Below are 21,966 nucleotides of genomic sequence, written 5' to 3'. Positions count from 1 at the left end.
GCCTTGCTGCTGGGATTAAGCAAACAGCACGGAGCCCACGCTGGTAGACAGGACAGCATGAAAAAGTACTGGGAAAAACACGAAACGAAACTGTATGAAAAAGTACTGGAAAAAAAACAGAAAGGAAACGAAACAGACGGAGAAAAGATTGTACTAAACCGGGTGGAAGAACGAGAGGCTTGTGCTGAATGTGGCTGCCAGTGAAAGATGATTTAGTTTGGAGGGAATCAGGACCAGCAACGAAAATAAATATGGAGGAAGGAACAGAACTGAGCAGGAACTGCCAGACTTGTTGCTGGTTACAGGCTTTCTTGGCTGAGTTAACTGGGCAGGAGCTGAACCTTTCACTGCTACCAGGGGCGGAGGGAGCTGAATCGCGGAGAGCAGGCACGGAGGGATGCACCGAGACCGAGGTAGCGCAGAGGTCAAAGAAAGGAGCTGTGGCAGAGGCCACATTAAAAAAAAAAAAAAAGGAATATATGAGAAGGAAGCATCACAGACACGTGCATGACAATGGTTTTATACCTTTTGTTTCTGTAACACCAAAAAAGGTAGCAGGCTGGCAGCTGTACACAACCCTGGCACTGCACGACGGCACTGCGCAGTGCCACGGACTGCTCAGGAACCTCACGGCCTTGCCAATCCCCATTATCCTCCCCAGCTGTGAAGTACATGAGCTAATTAAGGATTTATGGACTTTTTGCTACAGCTTCATATTTCCATGTTATGACTTCTTAGTTAATTCATAAAAGCAATTTTGTTTGTTCCTGTGATCTGCATATATATAATATATGCAGATATAGGATATGCAGATATAAATAACAGGAAAAATCTGCCAGATTTACTTAAGCTGATACCAAGGACAAAACACAGGATGTCCAATGCATATTCCTCTTCCTTTTATGGCTGTGGTTATAAGGTTAAGAAAGCTCTGAAATCTACACTGACATCAGTATCGGCTTTGAAAGCCCTCTGTCCCATGAAAAACCTGACCAGAATTTTTCATGGTTTCGAGAAAATGAAAGCAAAAAGAAGAGGAATTTCATAATTTCGACACAACTCATTCATTTCGCCATGGGCCTGGGTCCTGAGTGATGCAACTCCTCAGGAGCACACGAGCAGTGGGTTTGGCTCCTCTCTGTTTCAAACAACTGACAAATCCCGTAATATTCTGCTGGAGTAAACAGCTGGCGCGAATTACTTCCAGTGCAAACGCTGAATGCAATTTGTCTCCCTCCAGGGTAATTTTATTAATGTATGCCAGTTCGCTTTAAACCCCGAGTTCTGTACTTTTCATAACAGGATATAAATCACTCCACTAATGACAAATAAAAGGAGACATATACGAGGTGCTCATACTGATGTCAATTGATTGTGGTAGATCTATGAATCAATGTGTGACATGGGAGAGCTAAAATAAAATACCGAGCTTTGCCGGCTAACCCGTCTGGAGAACATAAACACATTTCATCTCGAAACACATTCTTTTATCTAGAAGGATGTAACACAGCCTAGTCCCAATCCAAACATTACTGTTTCCTTCTCCAAAGCTTATGGGAAAAACACTCAGCACCCTTTCAGACACAGGAGCCACTGGCACAAAAGTGGAAGTGTTCTGATAGGGAAATCTCTCCCTCCTTTCCTAATTTCCAAATCAGAAGCCATCTAGGGGAAAAGAAAAAAACTGCACGCACCGAAAAAAAAATCCCCTACAGATCTTTGCTCTTTCTGCGTTTAAATGGAAACTTCCTTAGAAAGCACATGGCCTTCACTGCTTTCTGCTTTCTCAGCTGGCCTCACCTGAGAGCCAGACGAAGCGCATCCCCTGTCAGCTACAAGCCTCGTAGCTGCCTGGCAGCGAGCGTGGCAGCTTTACCAGGCTGCTTTTCAGAGCTTTCCTGCCTTTTCTTCCACAGCCCGTTTGTATTAAATAACAATCTGCATATGGAAAAGGCATCCAGCGTGGCTCACTTCCACCACTGGACATTTTCTTTTTTCACACCTCAGGTTAAGATGTTAATGCAGTTTATTTAGACATACCTGTCCACTGAGCACTGAAACATTGAAAATCATGAGTCAGGATCACAAGGGCTTGGTTAAAAATGCTAAAAGTTGGATTCTTGTCAGTTGCTTTCTCTTTCTGAGCTTTCCAGAGTAACAAAAAAACTTTCCCTACAAGTGCCAGACCCTTCAGTCAAAAAGGGAGCTGAAATTTTCACCTATTCCCAGCGTTAGAAGCTTGGGCTAGCTAGAAAGTATCAAGTACCGCTCATGTTGCAAATACTGTAATACACTGTAATGTCCTCATACATGTAGAAAAATGTCCACAAAGTGTTAAAAAGCAGAAAGCTATTGTTTCCACAGAAAGTGCTAAGAAAATTAATCAAAAAATTCCTGGAAGGGAATTATCTCCCTGTTATCAGATTCTGTAGCCTATATAAACAGATCTATGCAAAGGTTATGAAATTTTCCATGAATTCTTTTACCTAGGCCACAGAAGCGAAGTCTTGCTAAAACAAATCTTGAAATAAAGTGACGAGTTGCATTCCTGTTAGCCCTGACTCCATGCTGCTCACAAGACAGTGCGTGAAGGAGAAGGAGCTGAAGCTCGCGTTGTCCTGTTCTCTTTCTGCATTTGAGACTTCCACATTCCAGTAACTATTTTTGAGGAATCTAACCCGGCAGTCTCCTGGGCTGTACGTGTCCCCAGACAGTAAATAACACACAGCATGAGAGGAAATGATAGTTATCCAGGCTTCACAAGCTGTAATAATTAAATTTTACTAGTCCCTCCTAGCACTGAATTATAAGAAAGGCTGAGATTAAACCCTACACGAGCACTCCTCCAAATCTCATCTCCTTCTCTGTGGGAGTAACATTTAAACTAGCGTCAGTAGGACCAGCTCTGATCTTGAGAGGGGTCCCACAAGCACTCAGGACCACGAGCTGCACACAGTGCACTGCTCGGGGCCCTCTGCCCAGAGCCTCTGCTCAGTGTTATTCACCTCCCTGGCTGAAGCTGAACCTGGGCGTTTGCTGCGGTCCCTGACCTGACACAGGGACGAGGACAAGGTGACGGAGGGCCGCAGCCTGCAGAAGGGGAACAGGCAGGGAAGACGATGCGATTAGCCTCACTTACTGACTGCTGCTCTTGGTCGGTTGCTAAATGCAGATTTCAAAAGAGCGCAAACAAACAACGTAACAAAAAAAAAAAGCCATTCTAGGGCAGCCTAATAAAAGCGGAGGAAGTTTCATCTGAGAAAGGTTTTTGAGATTGCAATTTTTACATAGAGCACATGCAAACAACTGAAATAAACAGGATAAGAAATACAGCTGTGTCTGAGCCTGTTCGAGGCTTGTAGGCTGGTGCTTGTCCAGGCCTGTGCAGCACAGGGACTCAGAAGAGCAGCAGTCACTGTGGCCATGACTATCAAACCAAAATCATGTTCGTCTTTTATGCTAACACGCAAGGATAAACACAAACCCCAAACTATTACAATAACAATAATCTGGCCCTGATGGTTCTCCCGTATTGGTTTTGCACGAGTAAACCAGAAGCAGCACTGGAAGCCCAGAATTGCGCTGGGCTGGGGGAGCAGAGAAGCAGCCCTTAGTGAAATGATGTGCAATTAGCCTTCCTCTTCATTTGGCCTTGATTATCAAAGTCACACACGTACCTTGTAGGTTAACTCTGGAGACAGGTGGCTGGCTCGTTGCAGGAGATCTCCTAAAAGGGATAAAGAATACTCTATAAATAGGTATTACTTTAACTCTTCAAGTACTGCTACTATCCGTTCCCATAGCTAGAAATCCTTTTCCATGTTAAAAAAGAACCCAAAACTCTTTCAAATGACTTGGCAGTTAATGAGCAATATCAATATATCTGTTAGAAAAACCCAAACATGTCCTGTCCCCCGGCTAAGCACACACACATGCTAGAAAGAGCGTATATCAGAAAAGATGTGCCATCATCCCACACTGCCTTGGCAGCTTCGTGGTCAAAACATGCCCGGAGGTCAGCAAGGGCCAGTTTCTGTGACTGAAGGGCTCGCTGGGTCCCAGAATCAAGGCCAAAAGACAACGAAGTCTTGACTGGACCCTGAAGTAATGTCAACTGTTATACCAGTGTGCAGGTATAAGGCTTTAAATCCCAGAGTTAACAGCCTGAATTGCACCTGGAAACAAATAAGGAGACACTGCTATCACTAGTGCAAGCTCTGAAACAAAGCTGAATGACATTTCTTGACTAGGAGCAACAATTTCATCAGGAAACTCTGGATTTCAGAAGGATCAAGAGCTATCTGAAAAATCGGCTCAAGTTAAGCAAGCAGGTTTGACTGGAAAAATGGTGCAGTATTTCTCCAAATGTCAGATGATTTCATTGTGACATTTGCCAAATAAAACGGTTGATTTTTCACGTTGAAACCATAATTTACTTTAAAAAAATAGACTTCTTTTTTAAAGGAGTTAAAAGGAGTTAACACAAAAATAAAAATACTTCATTTGGGATTGAACGTGGTATTTCAGGCTGACCAAAAGTGAAACTTGGCGCTTTTCTTCCCAAAGAAGTTTCTGATATGTTTTAACTGAAGCCGGATTTCCCCCTGCTCTCTCTTAGACAACCTCCTAACCCCAATTTTTTGAGTCAGCCACTGAAGCGAAACATCCATTATTTGCCAGCTCTCCTTTGAAGCTAAAATCAAAGCAAGCGAGCAGCTCAATTCTGCTGCACTTGTAGCTCCAGGGGGTTCTTCAGAAGTGCTCCAGGAGGGCCTCGCTAGCCAGGTAAGATCTGTGTTACAGTAAGGCAGCGAGGGTCCTGCTCCAAAACCTTGGTCCTGGCTTCCCAACCTACCAGCAGGGCGAGGGCGAGTGGGGCTGCAGCGAGCGGTGGCTCGGCGGCCGCAGCACTCTCCTTTTGGGTGGGATGGCAAAGGCTTGGCTTTTCTGGAGGGAACCGTGGGCCACAGATTCTTCGAAGGGCTCAGCCCAGCACGTTGGATGCTGACTTCTCTGAAAGCTTGCCCCAACCTGCCCGTGCTGAGCCTTTGAAAATCCAAATCTTGAAATCTTTCAAAAACAGAAACTCCTCGGCGGGGACACCACGCTGCGGCTGCGGCGCTTCCAGCGTCTGGAGAGCAGTGCTCCACGTACCTCCACCACCGCGCCGAGGTGCACAGACGTGCCTTCGGGGGGCAGGGAGGGGTGAACTCATTCTCGGAAGGGTATTCCCCGTGTCAGAGCCTGAACAGGGAACGGCACCGCACCCAGCACCCTCGAGTTACGTCCGGCCGGGCCCATCCTGGTTTGCACAGCAGGCAGGGAGCAGGCAGCGGAGCCCCGGAGATCTGCGTTTCAATGCCACTGCCCCTTCTGGGTCACCACGTGCACGTGGCTCCCGCCTCCCACTCCTTCTTCCTTGCCGATGGGCATCTCGGGGAGCCAGCACCGGATGCTTTCTGACCGTGTCCTCGGCCGCATCTGCAAAACTCAGGCACTCTGAAACCATTAATCACGCTCTCCTCTTTTCCAGGCAGGAAATTGTCTTAAAAACCCCGATGTTAAAGTCCAAAAAAATAAAGAGTTCTTGTTTTTCATTGTTGGTTGGGTTTTTTTCCCCCAGTCCTTAAGATTCATATTTTCCAGCATTTCTGTAAATAAGTGGGACAGCATGCTCTTTCTCTTTCTTGGGACAGTGGGGGTGGAGGAGCAGGAAAAAAGAGGGATGAGGAAGGGTTAAAGAAAAGCTGAGATTCTCATGATCCCCAGAGCAGAAGTTTAAGAAAAATACCACATATCATGAGACATATGATAAAATCATGAGTTGGCAGCACGGCCGTAACCCAGCAGAGTTGTTTGGAAACTGTGCGGGAAGCTCCGCAGCGCCTGGAAGCACATTCCACCACGGACTTGGATGTTTGGCACATAATGGCTTAAACATTTAATGACTTTTACTTTGGCTGGGCAAATGACTTTATACCTCAATCAAATCTGGGAATGTTTTCAAAAGGACACGGCGAGATGCCTCTGTGTCCTACAGGTTACGCCCTCGCTTCCTTCCGGCCCCGTCCAATTTCAGATTCTTCATTAGGAACGAAATGCTTCAACTATTCAAAAAAGCAAAGCGGAAAAACAAAAAAAACGGATCTATTTTTTCAGCCATCTGTTTTTCTATTAACCTCCATCTTGGAATGCGGCGCTCCATTTCCGATCAAAACTCGCCAACAGCAATCAATGGGAGGAAAACCTCACGCCCAAACGAAACGCCGGGCCGTGCGTGGAGCGCAGGACGGTGCCGGCAGACACAAAGCGGCGGTGGTGGCTGCCGGTACCGGGGCGGTGTGCGAGGTGCCACGAGGGGCTTGGAGCAGGCGGTGCCACCAGCCTCAGAGACAGCCTCAGAGACCTGACGTCTGCAGGGACGAGGGATGGTGGTTTGGGGCAGAACGGCTCTCCGGGGGCAAAGCCGGGCAGAAAATGATGATGACCAGTGCACTGTAAATGGCCAAGGGGAAACGAGGGTTGTGGATGAAGGAGTTTGTTTCTCCTGTTTCAGGGTTTCTCCTGTTCAGTGTGAAAGCAGCCGTTAAGTTCGGTCCTGTTCGGTGTCACTGCTGCTAAGGGACACCGTGGGGACGTGACGGTGGCATGGGCAGGGTGGCTGTGCCCGTGCGGTGCCACCACAGCCACGCCAGGCGTCACCATCCACCACCAGCCTCTCCTCCCAGTGCCTGTGCTCCTCGTGAACACCTGAGGCAGCACAGGCCGGCACCCCGGGTTGACCTGGATGGCCAACGAAGCCCAGAAGGGGGCGGATTTGTGCTCGGGGGCACGGCACAGCGCCCACGGCCCCTCGCAGCCCCTCACACCCGCCTCGTGCGGCCTCCCCCGGCCGGCCCCGGCCTCCCGGCCCAGCCCCTGCCGCCGGGCGCCCTCAGGCGGGCGGAGAGGGACCAGCGGCGGCCCCGGCCCCGGCCCCGCTCGGGGAGGAGAAGCCTCGGCTTACTTGTTGGCCGTCCCGTGCAGGTTGGTCAGCAGCGTGAAGTTGTTCCTCACGCTCCGCAAGCTCGCCAGCACCTAGGGCGAGCAGAAGCAGGCGTCAGCGCTTCTCCGACCCAACGCGTCCCCAGCCGGCGCGAGGCAGCGGGCTCCCGACTCACCTGGGCGAAAGGTGTGACGATCAGGTCATCGCCGTGCCTGGGGGGGAAACAAGAACACGGCTGCGTCAGCTCGGACAGCACGCTGCGTGGACGGGGACCCTGTGCCGGACCCGTTTACCAGAGCGGGGCACTGATGCACGCCGCCTGACCACGGGCTCGTACCCAACCCCAGCCCCGAGCACTCTTGACAGATCTGTACCCCAAGCAACGCTTCGGTCACCCCAAGGAGCATATCACAGGTGTCCCTGCACCCAGAACACAGCCTTCAGCCCGCGCAGCTTTTCTGTGTGTGACACCACACGAAATTGCCGGCGCTGGGAAGGCCTCGGCTCGCCGGGTACGTCCAGGGACGACAAGCAGCCCGGCTGGAACAATCGCTCGGATTGGTAACGTGGGGCAATAAAAGCCAGGAAATTCAAAGTGAAGGCAGCACACTCACACCGCGGTGGAAAAACCCGCCACGGTCTGGGTAAAGGTCGGCTTTGAATTTCCTGGCTTTTGTTGATTTGTGTCACAGTCTTTAATGTTATTCAAACACTGGGTTTTGCCTGGCCATTTTCATCACGGAAGATTTGAGCACAAGTTCTGAGAAAAATACATCACGACCGTCATTATCAATAGGAAGGATTTTGCTGGCAAGAGTGCACAAAGCACTTGTGTCTGTGTGATAAATCCCGTACAAAGGGATCTATTTTTCCCAAACTGAGCGCAGAGTGGGCTGAGCTCCTGCTGTGCGGGGCTGACCTGACCGCAGCTGGAAAGCAGGGAGAGGAGGTGCGCTGGCTGCACGGAGGGATGCTCTCTTCCAGGGGAACTCATAATGGATCCTGCTGCTATCTAGATTTCTATTTCATGGCAAAACCTGTACGGCCTTCTTAACAGCCAAGCTTTTTTATGAGCACTTTTTTATAGCTTAATGGTCACTTTAAAACTTTAAACTGCCTTTTAAAATAAAGGGCTGCAAATCCAGGACATTCGTTTAAGCTTTGTGCTTTGAGTTATATTGATCCTCTCAAGCCAACCATCTGGCTCGGCTTTCTGCTTTATTTTTCACTCGGTTCTAGCAAACAACTCATGACAGAAAAACGGGATGGAGAAGAGGAATACTGTAAATATGCGTACGGTCATATTTCTGTTTTTCAGGCTAATGGCGTGCGGTGATGTTAACCAGGCACTGAGAACGCACGGTGAGAGCGTAACGGAGAAAAACAAGTGCAGAAGGGCACGTGCAAACATTCCCTTTTAGTTCACAACACGGCTTTGAAAGCTCTTCTACCAGATTGTGGAGAAAAGGGGAGCATTTGAAGGGTGCGATGGGGAAAAGGAAGTCGTGCCTTGGCAGGCTGTGCGAGCACCTGTCTCGGGCGCTTGGGCTGTGAAATGTGAGAGCCACCCATAGGCGCCTCTTAATGGTGTGCTGGGGACTACGGGAAGACATGCAGAGCTCCCAGTTGCAGTTGCTGTGAAACATGACGTGAGCCGAGTTTGTGCTTACTGTTCGCTCGGGAGAGAGGAGTTCCTGGACATCGTCTTTGGTGACAAGTCGTAGTCGCTGTCTGAGCGGTAGAGGAAGGACTCCCTGCGCTGGCTGTGCCCCGGGAAGGCGGTGTGCAGCACCAACCCCGAGGAGGAGCTGGCCTGCGGGTCCAGCGGGCTGCGACCTGGGGACGGGCCATTTTCCACATCGAAGCTGCAAACAAAGCACAGATCGTGTCACACGTGCCTACCAAAAAGCCATTTTTCGTCATGTTCTTCCGGGTGCAGCACATCGATGCCACTTGCACCGTCCCTCGCGCAGTGCAGAAGACGCAGTGCTGCATTCACTGCAGCCTCCCGCCGATGTTTTTCTATTGCAAGCAGGGCTCTGTGTTAAGATCCACCATTTACCCTCAAGGCTTCTCCCCTGAGTTCACCTGCTCTGTCCCCTGCACTTGCTCTCAGCCTGCAGCAGCTGAGCACCGGTGCCAGGCTCTGCAGCTTGCCCCACGGCTGCACAGTGCACACGAGGCGGCTGTGCCAAATCTCACCCCAGTCCTTGCAAATCTCACGGGGACTAAAGGCACTGCACTGTACAACTGCACACTGGCAGCATCACACTGTCCTCGTCCAGGTTTGGAGCAAGGTTTTGAAATCCTGCAAGAGCTGCGAGGATGGGGCACCCGCGTTTGAAGCCGCTGGTCTCCCGTTTCAGCCACATTTCACATCTTAGCCATCCTGAGAAATTACTTCAGCGAATTTCAAACAGCTGGGCTGCAAAAGGGAGGTTTGAAAGAGAAAACCCGAACCCTCTGTCACCGTTTCCATTCTACACCCACTTCCTGATGCTTTCATAACTTGGCCGTTGCGGCCTGGGGCTGAAGTCAGGCTGGCCGCCCCAGCAGCGACGCCCCTCGTACAGCCCACCGAGCGGGTCGCCCCCGCTCCCCCCTGCCTGATGCACTCTCCAGATGTGCGACCAGGTCCCGGCCACGCCACGTGAGCGACGGGTTGGGAAGTTGTTCCAGCTGGGAAGCCCGAGGCTCCATCCCGCAGCAGGAGCCGAGCCCTCACGCTCCCCTTTCCCTGCTCCCATTCCTCCTCTCCCAATTTCGTGCTGCTGGCGACCCTGCTCATCCCATTGAGCCAAAAATTCCTGGCTCAATTAATTTCTTTTCTTTTACCTTTTTTTTTTTATCTGCTCTTTTACCAACGACTGCTTGAGTACACTTTATTTCTGCCCATAAAATAATTGACAGAAGAAACTCAGCGCTGTAACTGTATCTACAAACTGCTACCAGCTGATAATTAATCCATACCTACTCAGAAAATTAATTCTGATTACTCAAAACATTTTATCACAAATGCCCTCTATCATGAACATTAAGCTTACAAACACAAATGGAAATACAGCATCAAGGTAAACCTGAGCATTTCGCTGGGCACAGCCGCTCCTGGTGGTTTGCTGTTGTACCTGCCACCTGCTGACAGGCATCAGCAAGCACTTTGGGAGGAAAAGGTAAAATGCAAGCTTTAAAAAGTGTAACAGTGAAGGGAGAGAGGCAGAGGGAAAGGCTGGCAAAAGGGTTTTTGCAAAGACTACACAGCAGTAATAGAGCACGTGCAGTGGACGGAGGGGATCCACCTAAAATCTGGCTTTGTATGGCTTCTCTGTCTCGAGGTGGTGGGAGACGTTCACACCCCTTCCTCTCCCTTCCCTCCCCTCCCCTATCCCTCTTTCAGCATGAAGGAAGCTCTCTGCCGGCCTAAGCCTATCGGGCACAGGAACTGCCACCCAAGCCCTGCGGGATTTTCAGTGCCTTCGGAGGAAGTTTCGTCGCCTGAGGTGAAGGAGCCCCAGTGCCCTGTGACCCGGGTCAGAAGCAGGGACGTTGGACCTTGGCCAACACAGAGCTCCCCAGGAAGCAGCCTTCCTGCCCCGTGCAAGTCTTCCAGATTTCTGCAGCAGCTGTGGTCTCTCAAGACCGAGCACTGCCACCCCTTCCCCTTCCTTGGGCCTGATCCGGTGCTTGGCCAACCATGTCCTCAGCCATTGAGTTAACACAGGATCCCCCAGCAGAAGCGACAGCTAGTCAGGATTTTGTAGTTATCCCCTCAGAGGGTGGCCATTCCCCCTTTTTGTCCTATTTTGCACGTGAACGAGCGCCGCAGACGTGGCACGGCCGGGCCAGCGAGGTGCTTAGTGAGGTGGCCAGGCCTCTCTCCTCCATCCCTCTGCGCTTTTTAGGAAAGGAGAATGAGAACAAAGTGAAGAGCGAGGAGGGAGGCAGCAGGTGGCAGGAGTTAGCTGCGGCTCGCTCCCCGAGCAGCCGGCGGCACTGGCTGGAGACCCGTGGAAGGATTTTATGGCACGGAGGGCGAACGGAGGAAATACGCAACAACACGCCGGCAGGAATCACGCATAGCCGTGGGACACGGCAGCCTCCATGCACCGTTCCGGAAAACAAAGAAAATGAGCAAAGGCAAGCCCCCAGTGCCCAAATCCTGCAGTCTGGCAGTACTGACTACGATTTCTCTACATTAAAAACTGCTGCAGACCTTTGCCATAGGGGAAAAGCCCAACCAGGGCCTTGGCCCCTTCGCCTTCCAGCTGTCTTTGCCAGCGTGCGCGGCCGAGGACAGGTCCCCAGCGCCCTCTCCAACACAGCCAGCGGCTCCAAGCCCTTTCTTCTGCCTCCCCCAGCGGGGGCTGGCACGGAACCTCCCGGCGGGGTGGCACAAGGAAGAGGCGGCATCCCAAACGTGCTCCCTCTGGGAGCCTCGGCGTGTGGGGAGCTCTGGGTTAAGGCTGGGACACAGAAATGGCTCCGTGGCTGAGGTGGGGTTCGGAGGCATTTGAATAGAGACTGCAAGCCAAATGGCTACCGTGAGAGCCACGCATTTGCTTCTAAATCTGTAACATAAAACACAAGGACAGACGCATTTCAGACTGCGGAGCCAGGCAGGCAGGGCTGTGTGGGCTTTGCTCGTACGAGGAATTTACACGTTTCCCCAGGATGACAGCACTGACTCTCCCCGAGCTTCCCATCTGCTCCGCTCTCCCGGGCTCACCCCTGAGGCACGAGCCCCGAGCCTCTGGCTACGACCCCACCTTCACCACGGCATCGAACGGATTTCCAAAACACGGCATTTCGGGACATTTGGGCAGAATCTGCTAATTACAAAGATCCTCTCGCAACCGTTACCACCCTGTTTGTCACAAAGATATTCAGCTGGAATTCTAAGACCACGAACGATGAAGAAATGCCGTTTCTTACATCTTCAGATCTGCACAAGCACGACCGCTTCTCACTGCTATCTAATTTCGTGCACCTGTTTCCCATTATCGGAACAGCTTGCTGTTTTTTCTGAACGATCTTCTGCGCAGAAAGGGCTGTGCTTGAAACCACCAGCACTTAATAAAGCGGGCTCGGGCGCGCGGGCTGGGCACGCCTGCGCCGAGCACGCTGACAGCCGATACAGATGCAGAGGCACGGCGCTCCGCCGACCGGGGGGCCCGATCCTGCACCTGCTGCCCCGAGCCAGCAAGGGAGCGGGCAGCCGCTCCCAGCTCGGCCCACGCTCAGGAGCGACTGGGTAAACTGGGCAGGAGAACAGACGACCCGAGTGGGTCTGCGTCCCTACCTTTACACCAGCAGCTTGCCCCCCAAAAGCGTGGGAGGGTCCGGAGCCAAGCCGTGCCACCACGAGGACCCACCACGAGAACACCTTGCTGCTCAGGGGCCTCCTGAGTGTTCAGATCCCGCACCAGGCGTGTCCTTGGTGTGGGTCCTGACTGGTTTTTATCCCTGGAGCCCAAACGCTCGTTCCCCTGAAACGCGGCTCCTGAGCTCCCCGTGCCCCCCCTCGCCGCCGCCTGGCGCAGAACATCCCCCGGGGCTTGCTGGAGCACTGGTAACACAAGCTGTCGTCTGCTGCAACGCGTTACTGAGCCTCTGTGGGTATTACACAGCAAAAAAATGCTTGTTCTTTGACTTGGTGACCCCTGGACGCAGAAGCTCACCCTTCCAGCAGCTCTCCTGCCCCGCAGCCATCCCCCACCCGTGCCCAGGAGGCGAACGGAAGCGCAGGCACAGCCCCGGCAGCTCCTTGTGCCACCTCCCTGCCCCAGGCCTGATGCAAGCGCTGCCCCAAACTCTCAGCTACCAGGGCTGTGGCTTCTCCTTGCTCCTGCTTTTTCTCCAGCAGTACCAGAAGAAGCCAGCCTGCCCCACGGCGTGCCCCACAGCATGCCCACGGCTGCAGCCTCTGATGGGGCTGCAACAGCCCTGGGTGCAGCCGGGGAAGTGCACGAGGGAGGCAGAAATGAGTTTGGATTTTCTTTTAGCGTGGAGGCTTCCAAGAAACCTAATCCTTTTCGTGTTTACTGCAGATAAGTAGCTTGACATTATCCTCTAACAAGTTAACATCATGTGGCTGGTTAAGCCCCCTACAGAAGAAATCCTGAATTTCATAAACCAGTTGTTATTCTCCCAAATGCACATCCCCGGCTACGTTATCATCTTACTATGGTTCACTGCCATTAAGCTCTCAGAAACACAGGGCATAGTCAAACACAGCAGACACCCTCCCTACTTTCATTACCGGCAAAATGAAAATGCAAATGGTGTGTACGTGGTTGGTGTGTGCACGACGGGAGTGTGCACGACGGGTGTGTACAATGGCAGCATGCACGACCACTCTTTGCACAGGCAGCGCTGCCACCTCCTAAGGGCTTTTCATTCTGCTTCCAAAAACACCTCAGCCACCAAGCTGAGGAGCAGCTGAGCCAGAAAAGCCTTTCAGTCAGTCCTAAGATTTACCATTTTTTTGCACTAACCTATTAAACCTCCCTCAGCCCATCTACAATGCCTGAAAGTCAACTGGCGACTGCGTGGAAAGCTGCTGCACCAAGAATCGCGCCCAGCCTTTTCGCTTGATTCATAAAATAACTATCTGACCTGATTTTTGGATTTATTCCTGTAACTGGTGGCTGTGTTCCTGCCAGCAAAAGGACAATAAAACGTCCTGGAATGGTATGCAGATTATTAAACTCAGCCCTCCACAAAAATAATTAATCTGGTTGGGTACATTTCAGCAAGATTTCACTTGCTTCAGATCTTTCAAATGTCTGTACTTGTCATCTCTTAAATCAACAGCAAAAGACACTGCATGTAACAAATGGCCAAGTACACCGACCACACTTCAGGGCAGCCTGGCCGTGTGCAGGAGGCGTTTGGGCAATGCCCTCGTGAACGTGATGGGCCTGGGGGCCAGCCTCAGGGTGGCCAAGCAGCTGGGCTCCATGGTCTTTGGGGGTCCCTTCCAACTAAGCTGAGCTGAGCTGAGCTATTCTATTCTGTTCTATTCTGTTCTGTCCTGTTCTGTTCTATTCTATTCTAATCTACTCTACTCTACTCTACTCTACTCCACTCCATCCCATCCCATCCCATCCCATCCTCAGATTCTCACTTTCTGCTATTCAGGTACATGCCTTAAAATTAACCTTAATGACTCTGTGTTGGCAAACTGGGTCCACCAGAAGAAAATCCTCCTTCAACACGAAAAGAAGCCACAAGTGGTGGGCAGCAAGGGGAAAACCTTCCCCTGGCAGCGACCGATTCCTGCAGCCCGCTGACACGGTGAACATACGTGGGAAAAGCGAGGGCTTCCTGAGCATGGCAGGGCCCCAGTGTTGGTCCCGAGGGGCCTGCCAGCTGGTGATGGCAAAACACATCACGGAGGCAGCAAATGTCATTACCCATTGCACAGTATACCCATTATTTCCCTTTTTTTAATGGCTTTAACCTTTCTCACATCCTTGCAGCTTGCTCCCCATCCCAAAACAAGTCTGACGTGCCACGTGCCTTTACATCCAGCTTCTCAGCCACCTCACACCTCCTCTGCAGCATCGCTGGGCTTGCAGCACTCTGCATCTTTACAGCACTGAGCTGCCCATGTGTTTGAGTTCCTCACGGAAGCTCAGTCCTTCTGCAAACCCTTTGGAGGGCTCCAGCCCTGTGCCTGGCCCAGCTCGTCCATGCCCCGCTTCTCAAAAGCTCTGGTGTGGCAGCAGAGAGCGCGCTGCTGGCACCCAAAACGTCCCGTAGTAACACTCTCGGTTTCTCTAGACCTGCAAATCTTCCCAAGACCTGCTGCAGGGCTCATTTTGATCTTACTTAATTAACAATCTCTTAGAAGACCTGTTTCATGCTGGAAAGCACTTGCTGGAATCGCTGTTTTGGGGTCACTTGCTGCAAATCACAACGCTGTTCTGTCCAAAAGAGACAGAGACGTGGGAGCACAGAGGAAAACACAGCGCGGCCCCGCACGACAAGAAACCAGATGCAGCCATAAGTCATCACGGCCTGTAACAGCAAACAACGCAGCAATGCAGCCATAAATACTTGGAGATTAGGAAAAAAAAGGTAGTGGAGAGCTTGCTACAATTGATTGCCGTTACGAATAATGCAGTAGGTGAAGTTTTCAGTGTGAATAAGCATAAATGTGTAGGCATGACACAAAATCACTATATCTGATTGCGGCTTAAGACTCAAAGCCATCACAATTAAAGCTCCATTCTTGCGCTAATAGAATTTAGACACCCTGAGAAATTATTGTATTTAGGGAGGTTTGTAGTAAGCTAATGAAGGGTGAGTTGGTAGAAGTCATCAAAGGGCAGAATGGGTCCATTAAAAAAAAAGAGGAATTGCACAAAAATTGCAACTAACGGTTTCAAAACAAAAAAATAGTACGGACAGATGAATTACTCCAAGGGAGAAAAGAAAATTGTTTGGTTTGAGCGATGAAACACGTGTGAGAAAACACCTGGGATGAGTGGGGAGCTGCTGGAAGCCCCCAAGGCTTTTAACCCTTCCCGGGGTGAAGTGCCAGCGGGGGCACCTGCCCGCCCTAGCCGGGCTGAAGTGCAGCTTCTGAAACTTTGCCCCTCGCTTTCTGGGCTGCTGCTGACCTCCAGCAGAAATCAGGCTCATTCCTCCCTGCAGCACGAAAGCCGCCAGCCCCGAGCTCCCAGGTTAGAAAACCTTCCTGTAAATGTGTTTGCGGACTCGGAATTGGATGGCGTCCAAGAAAGCAATCAGTCACGGGGTGAGCCGGAGCGTGCGCTGCCTGCCTGCCGGCCTCGGGCAGCGTCTGGAAAAGATCAAGATTACAGGCAGAGGGTGGGAGGGAAATAACGGGTATTCCCTTTGTACCGGTCCGTCGGGATAAAATGTGACATGCTATATTAATAACCTGGCGTCACCGAGCGAAACATCTGACCGAGGGGAACATAAAATACCAGGCAGATATCAAGGACCTGGTGGCAAGTCATGTGAAGAGCAAACAAGATAGCGGGGTGCTGCGAGATGCAACCGCAGAACAAAACCTCCGTGTCAGGCCCTTTTGTTCCCAGCAGAGCCAGCCCCGAACAGTTCGTGGTTTTCATCTTCTGCTACTTTAAATGGTCAAGGGAGGCTGTTCAGCACACACAGCAGGAGAGACGGAGAGGGAAAGGGCATGTGCCATGCCTAGGTCACCCTGCCTAAGAGCAGGGATTCATTCCTGGTGTTTGGTAGGAACACGTCTTATTCGTGATGGCTTCAGCGTCCTTGCAGGGTATGCTTCAGGTTCTTAGCCTGCTATTGTAAGAAATGTTTTCAACAGTTTAATCTAACAATACAGGCACTTTGTGTGCTGTTAAACAGCCACACATTGAAATTGCTCAAATTCTATCTAAACGTATACTCGCACTAGTCTCCAGAAGCAAAGGTAGAATTAACTCCCATCCCTTTTCATTGCAAGGTGGAAGCCAAGAGCCACCACCACTGAGAGCCTGAGACCACGACCATGGGCCCCCGATGGCTCTCCTTCCACCAGAAAAGTCACTCGGGGAGTACATAAAACACACTCATCTCCAGCTGAAATATGTATTTCCAAGGTTACTCTCATGGAAAGTTTTCAGCTGCAGCAGGCTCATTTGTAATCTGAGCACAATTCAACTAAACATGTGAGTTTTGTTTAAACTGCATTTAAATTAATGCTTTAAGTTTAGAATGTGTCCTAGGAATATTTTAACATCTGGAATGTCAGATTTAACACTGTACTAGCCAATGCTGTGCACACTTAGAGAGCTATATGGGAACATGACACCCAGGGTTTACTCACACTGCTTTAACAATAAGCAATAGGAAACCTTGCATGCTTTTGTAAATTATGAAAAGGGGAAAGTAAAAAAGACATTTTTACATGTAAGTCCTTGTATACTGATTATTTCCTACTGTATATTTGTTCATATAAATCTATATTTTCTATGTTCATGGCATCTATGTAGTCTTCATCAGGCACGTGGCCTGCATCCTAAGGAAGGATACAGCTTCTCAAGCAAATCCACGATGCAGGAATGAGGATGAACACAACTGAGTTGCTTAATGACTGTCGAATTTAACTGACCAGTTAATAAACCCCACTGGTTCGTCACAGTGTTAACACAGGAGCAGTGCTCCTTCCTAGACTCGTGGAGCAGCTCCGTGACCGCCTGAATGGCCTTTTGGGGCACTTGAACCTCTTGCCAGCATAAAGACAGTTCAATAGCAGCATTCAAGTCTAGAGTAGCTGGACTGGTGCACTCAGTCGTCACAAGAGGATGAAATTCTTGCTGCAACCTAAGAAAAATCACTTAGCACAAATAAGACCTTGTTTTTTAACCGCTGATTAAATAGATACTCACAAGATAGAGCACAATGGCTTTGATGGAGCCGTTGCAACCTATTATATAAATCCTCATTCATGCCCATGAGAGCTTTTCCTTTTCTTTTTTAATAACAGAAGAGAAAACGCAGCCATGTAAAGGATATTAAATGGAACAAAGGCGTGTGACTGGTAAGTTCACAGCCCAGAGCAGTGAAAGGACCCGGTGCTGGGCTGGAGCCGTCGGTGTCCCCGGCCGAGCGCTCACAGAGGCCGTGCTCACAGGCGCCCAGAGCTGCAGAATTACTCCTCTTCCAAAGATTTTGTCTGTTTACAGGATTAATCCACGGATGCACAGGAGTGCCCACGGGGAAAGCAAAATGTCCTGTGAGAAGCCAGTCGATACCTGGCAAGTGCCCCTTTCTCTACGCGCGCTCCTCCGCTGTGCGCCCACCGGCGGAGCCGAGCATCTTGTGGCCACGCAGGGAGCTCAGCCCGACCCCAGACAGCCCTCGGGGACCTGCAACCCACGGGCCCAGCCCGGAGATGACCTCTGTGAGCGGTCCCTTGGAGCACACGCAGCTTAATGCAGGTTTCGAGACTGCTTTAGCAGACGGGTTTTGTTGTTCAGCGCGCAGCGCACTACTTGCACTGCACATGCTGTTACGCTAACGTCAAACCTGACTGAAGGTAATACTTTTGCTACAGCTTTGGCAATTTTCTGTGTTTCCCCCTGAGAATTTTTTTTTTTCTGAATCCAGTTCTTAACACATTTAATCTGAAATAAATATATAATATGGCACCAGCCATCAGCCGGTCTCATTAGCTGGGCTTGCTCTACCGGTGCTAAAGCTCGTCTTGGAAACCTGCAGTAAGCGTAGAGCTTAATAAAGCAGTTTTTAAAGCACTGTGTAATTTCGTTGCAGTAAAGCAAAAGGGGGTCAGCTTGTTCTCCTAGACTCCACTCCAAACAATTTATCGTCTTTACAGATGAAACAAATGTAGGCAGCCCTTTATGACTTCAGCGAAACTAGGCCATTCAATACATACCCACTTCAGAACTTCACTCACAGACGCTATTCATTCAGCTAATATTTATTCTCTGCATTTTCAAGAATGCCTTTTCATGCACTCCACACAGCCGGATACAGGTACAGCAGCTCCTTGGCTGCCTCTTTCCTCCAGCAAACTTCTCCTTCCCCGAGTGCCTCACCACGAAGTCCCAAATCGAGCCACGAGCATGTGGGCTCGGTGCCCCGCACCTCCGGTGTCCTGCACCGGGGAGCCCAGCGGTGGTGCTGAGGGACCAGACAAGCTGGCTCAGCACCAGCACCCTTGGTATTCGGTGTGTGCTGATCTCCAGGACCCGTCACTGCAGACGTGTAATGGAGCATGCAGATCAAACCCCTTCCTCTCTGCTCCTCAGCACCACAGAAGTTCGCCGGGAGACCGACCGGCTCCCGGCCCCCGGACACAGCTGCAAGCAAGCAGAGCGACACGTGCCCACCCTCTGGGTGCTTTGCCAGTAAAACCAGGAATTTAGCTCACTGGAGTTACCGTCAGCATAGACTCATTCCTTCTCCTCCTGAGGTCACCCAGCGCTTTTGCTGGAGTGGACAAACGGTGCCGGGCAGGGGGTTTCACCCCGAGCTTCCTGCAGCGGCACCGGAGGAGCCCCTCTGAGCTGCCGGAGCCACCAGGGCAAGGTGGCCCCAGCAGAGATGAGTACAGCAGACCCACAGCTAATGGTGAATGAAAAAAAGACCTGAAATTTCAGTTCTGAATATATTTTTCTTACTGATTTTCCTCTGCTGGTGTAAGTCCCAACATCTGAGGCACTGCTGAGTTAGGTCTTTGCAGGGGTAGGGGGGGCCATGTCTGCAGTCCCCAGAAATTTGGCGTGACCCTGCTGGCACGTGCAGTACGAGGCTGAGGAGCCATCCCGGAGGGTGATTCGGGGCACGGGCTGTGGGAACACCTGGGCACAGCAGCGCCCTGTGGGACCGACACCGTACGGGGGGAACCTCCTCAGCGGGCACCGGCTCCTCCGCAGCTGCTGGCGGTGCAGAGCGCGATCAGAAATCCTGCACGTACCGAACGGGGGCTGTGGGAACGGGTGCCAGGGGGCCCAAGGCAAAGCAGAATGACACACCGCTGGGAAGGGCTGCACGGGAGGGAACCAAGGCCGGGAATGCCGCCGCAGAGCGTCCCCGCCGGCTCCGCTCTGGGTCCCACGGGCTGCACATGGGGCTGGCAGCAGCCCCCTGCCACGCTCCCCCAGCACACGGGGGCTCCAAGGGCTTAGTTACCACCTTCCTTTTTCTGGGAAAGGGTTCCTGCCAGCAACCTGCCCCTCACTTTCGCAGAGCAGCAGTGCTGCTTTTTCTTGGGGAAACACGGACGAAGCAGCGCTTGGCAAAGGAACTGTTTACGCAAACAAGCAGAAAGTGGGGGAGGACGTGGGTGGCAGCGTGCGTTCCCTAAAAGCTCGTGATTTCCTCCTCCCTCTCCGGGGAGAGCTGGGAATCGGGAGGCAATGAGGACAACTCCTTAACCAGTTACAGATCCAGCCCTTCTCCTCCCAGGACACGAGGAGCCAGGGGCTCCTACGCGGAATTTCACCACCGACTCATTTCCAAGACTGGGTGATTCTACCCCAAACATTTATTTATAAACTCACTGAACTAGTGCACGATGTTCTAAATAGCTTTGCAAAAAAAAATAAAAAATAAACAAGGTAAGATTTAATCTCTTCGCTCTTCTTGCATTAAGTCATTCTGAGGACTTAATTTTAAAATACAGAAGTGTTCTGAGAATGTTTTGTAATTACAAACCAATAAGAAAAATCATCCAGGAGGAATAATTACATAATTTCTAGATGAACTCACTGCTTAGAAGAGCTCACAGCTTAGAAGAGCAGTAATAAATAGATCCTCATATCATTACTGTTGCTGCGGCTGATGACTCACCACTGTTACTGGGATCATATCCCAGAATAGTCATGCTACTCTGTGTACTGCATACAAAATTAGCCATGAGGGACTTACTATTAAATGAAACAGATTTGGGGTTTTAGGATTCATGTGGTCATAGCATAAAAACAAAAGCTGTTAAACATTTTACTGGGCTATATCAGACTGGCGGTACCTCCTCTCGGTCGGACAGACCCAGCCCCGCAGGCACTGACCGCAGGGCTTTGGGATGACAGTCCTGTGTCACACCCTTCTGGTTGGGCTAGCACAGGGCAGCCCTGTCACACCCAGCAGCTAAAACCTGCCATCTCGAGAGCAAAATGCAAGTACTTTGACAGAAACGTGAAGGAACAAGTGCAGGTGTCTGATACAACTTATTAAAAGGAAAGAGATCATCTAGTTAAAATTGGTGTGCCCTACCGAACCAAAGCCAATGGTGTATTGCTTTGATGGAGCCTAACTCAAGATGCACACCAAAGCAGAATGAAAAGTTGAAATTTCCTGCTACTAAACCAGCCTCTTGGCCTCCAGCAAACCTGCTAGAGACAGCAGTGGTTTGCTCTAAGGGATCCATCCATGCTTGCACATCACGTACGTGGTGTTTATGCTTACGTGCCCCACCTAAGGGTGGTTCGTTCGCACTTTTCAGTGAATAACACAAGTGATCAAGCTGTACAGCAGATGTCTGGGTAAGCCATAGAAGAGACTGACAGTGGGAAAGCAGCCCCCCAGCTTCTCAGGCTAACTCCTGAACATGTCCTGTTCTTCCATCTTCAGCACTACCTGCACCTCTAATTACATACACATAACCCTCTTCACAAGGGATTTGCTAGAAAGAACATTAGGACAACTGAAGTTTACTTTTCAGCTGAAAAAGCACCCTCTCTTTGTGCATTATAAGATGAACAAGTGAAATATTTTTTGTTCTTTTTTACAAGTTTTATCCACTTTCGAATTCACTGTAAATTCCTGCAAAATACTCTTGGTTCCCTCTCAGCTCTCACAGCAAATGACATTGAGCACGTGCACCACTGATATGGACAAACAACTAACAGGCTAATACTGCTCATCACTTCTCTTCCTGTAAATGAGCCCTGTTCTCAGATTTCCACCCGTTTTGTGTGTATCCTCTGGGTAAAATGCCAGCTATGACACAGCACGCTGACAGCAAGCACAGTCCCACCACGTTCTCCTGTGTTCATCATCATCTCTTGGCCTCTGTGCACACTGTCGCTCTTCAGATCAGCAATGTTTTCACTCCAGCCCCCTCCTTGGGTCATGCTGTTCCTCTGTAAATAGCTGTAAATGTTCTCTTCCTGGCTATTTCTCAGCCTTATCGATTTTCAGAGAGTGCCCTTGTACTAAAACCCGCCGCATCTGGTTCGAGTTTCTCTCCACCATTCAATACGAATGTCATTTATTCCCTGCCTCTACTTCTCCTTACCGGCTTGGCAACACTTTTCAGTTTAGCGGCATCTCTTCATTTAATTAGCTTGCTGTTTATTTTGTTTTCCAGATCATTAACAAAAAGGTTAAATAAAACCATATGCAGCACAGTCACTCAGATACCAACCAAGAACCTGCCCACAAGAAGCCACGTGGAACTTCAGCTGGATTATGGCCGAGGTAACTGCAGTGAGCCTTTACATTTTAACTAGTTTATTTTT

At 50.5% G+C, this 21,966-nt stretch overlaps 1 protein-coding gene across 1 annotated transcript in view; it reads right to left on the bottom strand.

The window, feature by feature from the left end:
- PDE4B (phosphodiesterase 4B) overlaps positions 1–21,966 on the bottom strand; it is a 182,559-nt gene that overhangs the window by 50,582 nt on the left and 110,011 nt on the right. Inside the window, exons 4-7 of the mRNA XM_035564385.2 lie at positions 8,656–8,850; positions 7,161–7,197; positions 7,007–7,077; positions 3,678–3,727 (exon numbers count right to left, since the gene is read on the bottom strand). Coding sequence (XP_035420278.1) covers positions 3,678–3,727; positions 7,007–7,077; positions 7,161–7,197; positions 8,656–8,850 — 353 coding nt within the window. The remainder of the gene's footprint in view (positions 1–3,677; positions 3,728–7,006; positions 7,078–7,160; positions 7,198–8,655; positions 8,851–21,966) is intronic.

This window comes from Cygnus atratus, chromosome 8 (genome assembly GCF_013377495.2).
Source record: "Cygnus atratus isolate AKBS03 ecotype Queensland, Australia chromosome 8, CAtr_DNAZoo_HiC_assembly, whole genome shotgun sequence".
NCBI lineage: Eukaryota > Metazoa > Chordata > Aves > Anseriformes > Anatidae > Cygnus > Cygnus atratus.
Note: the sequence above shows the minus strand (reverse complement) of the source record. Positions and strands in the feature narration are given on the sequence as shown.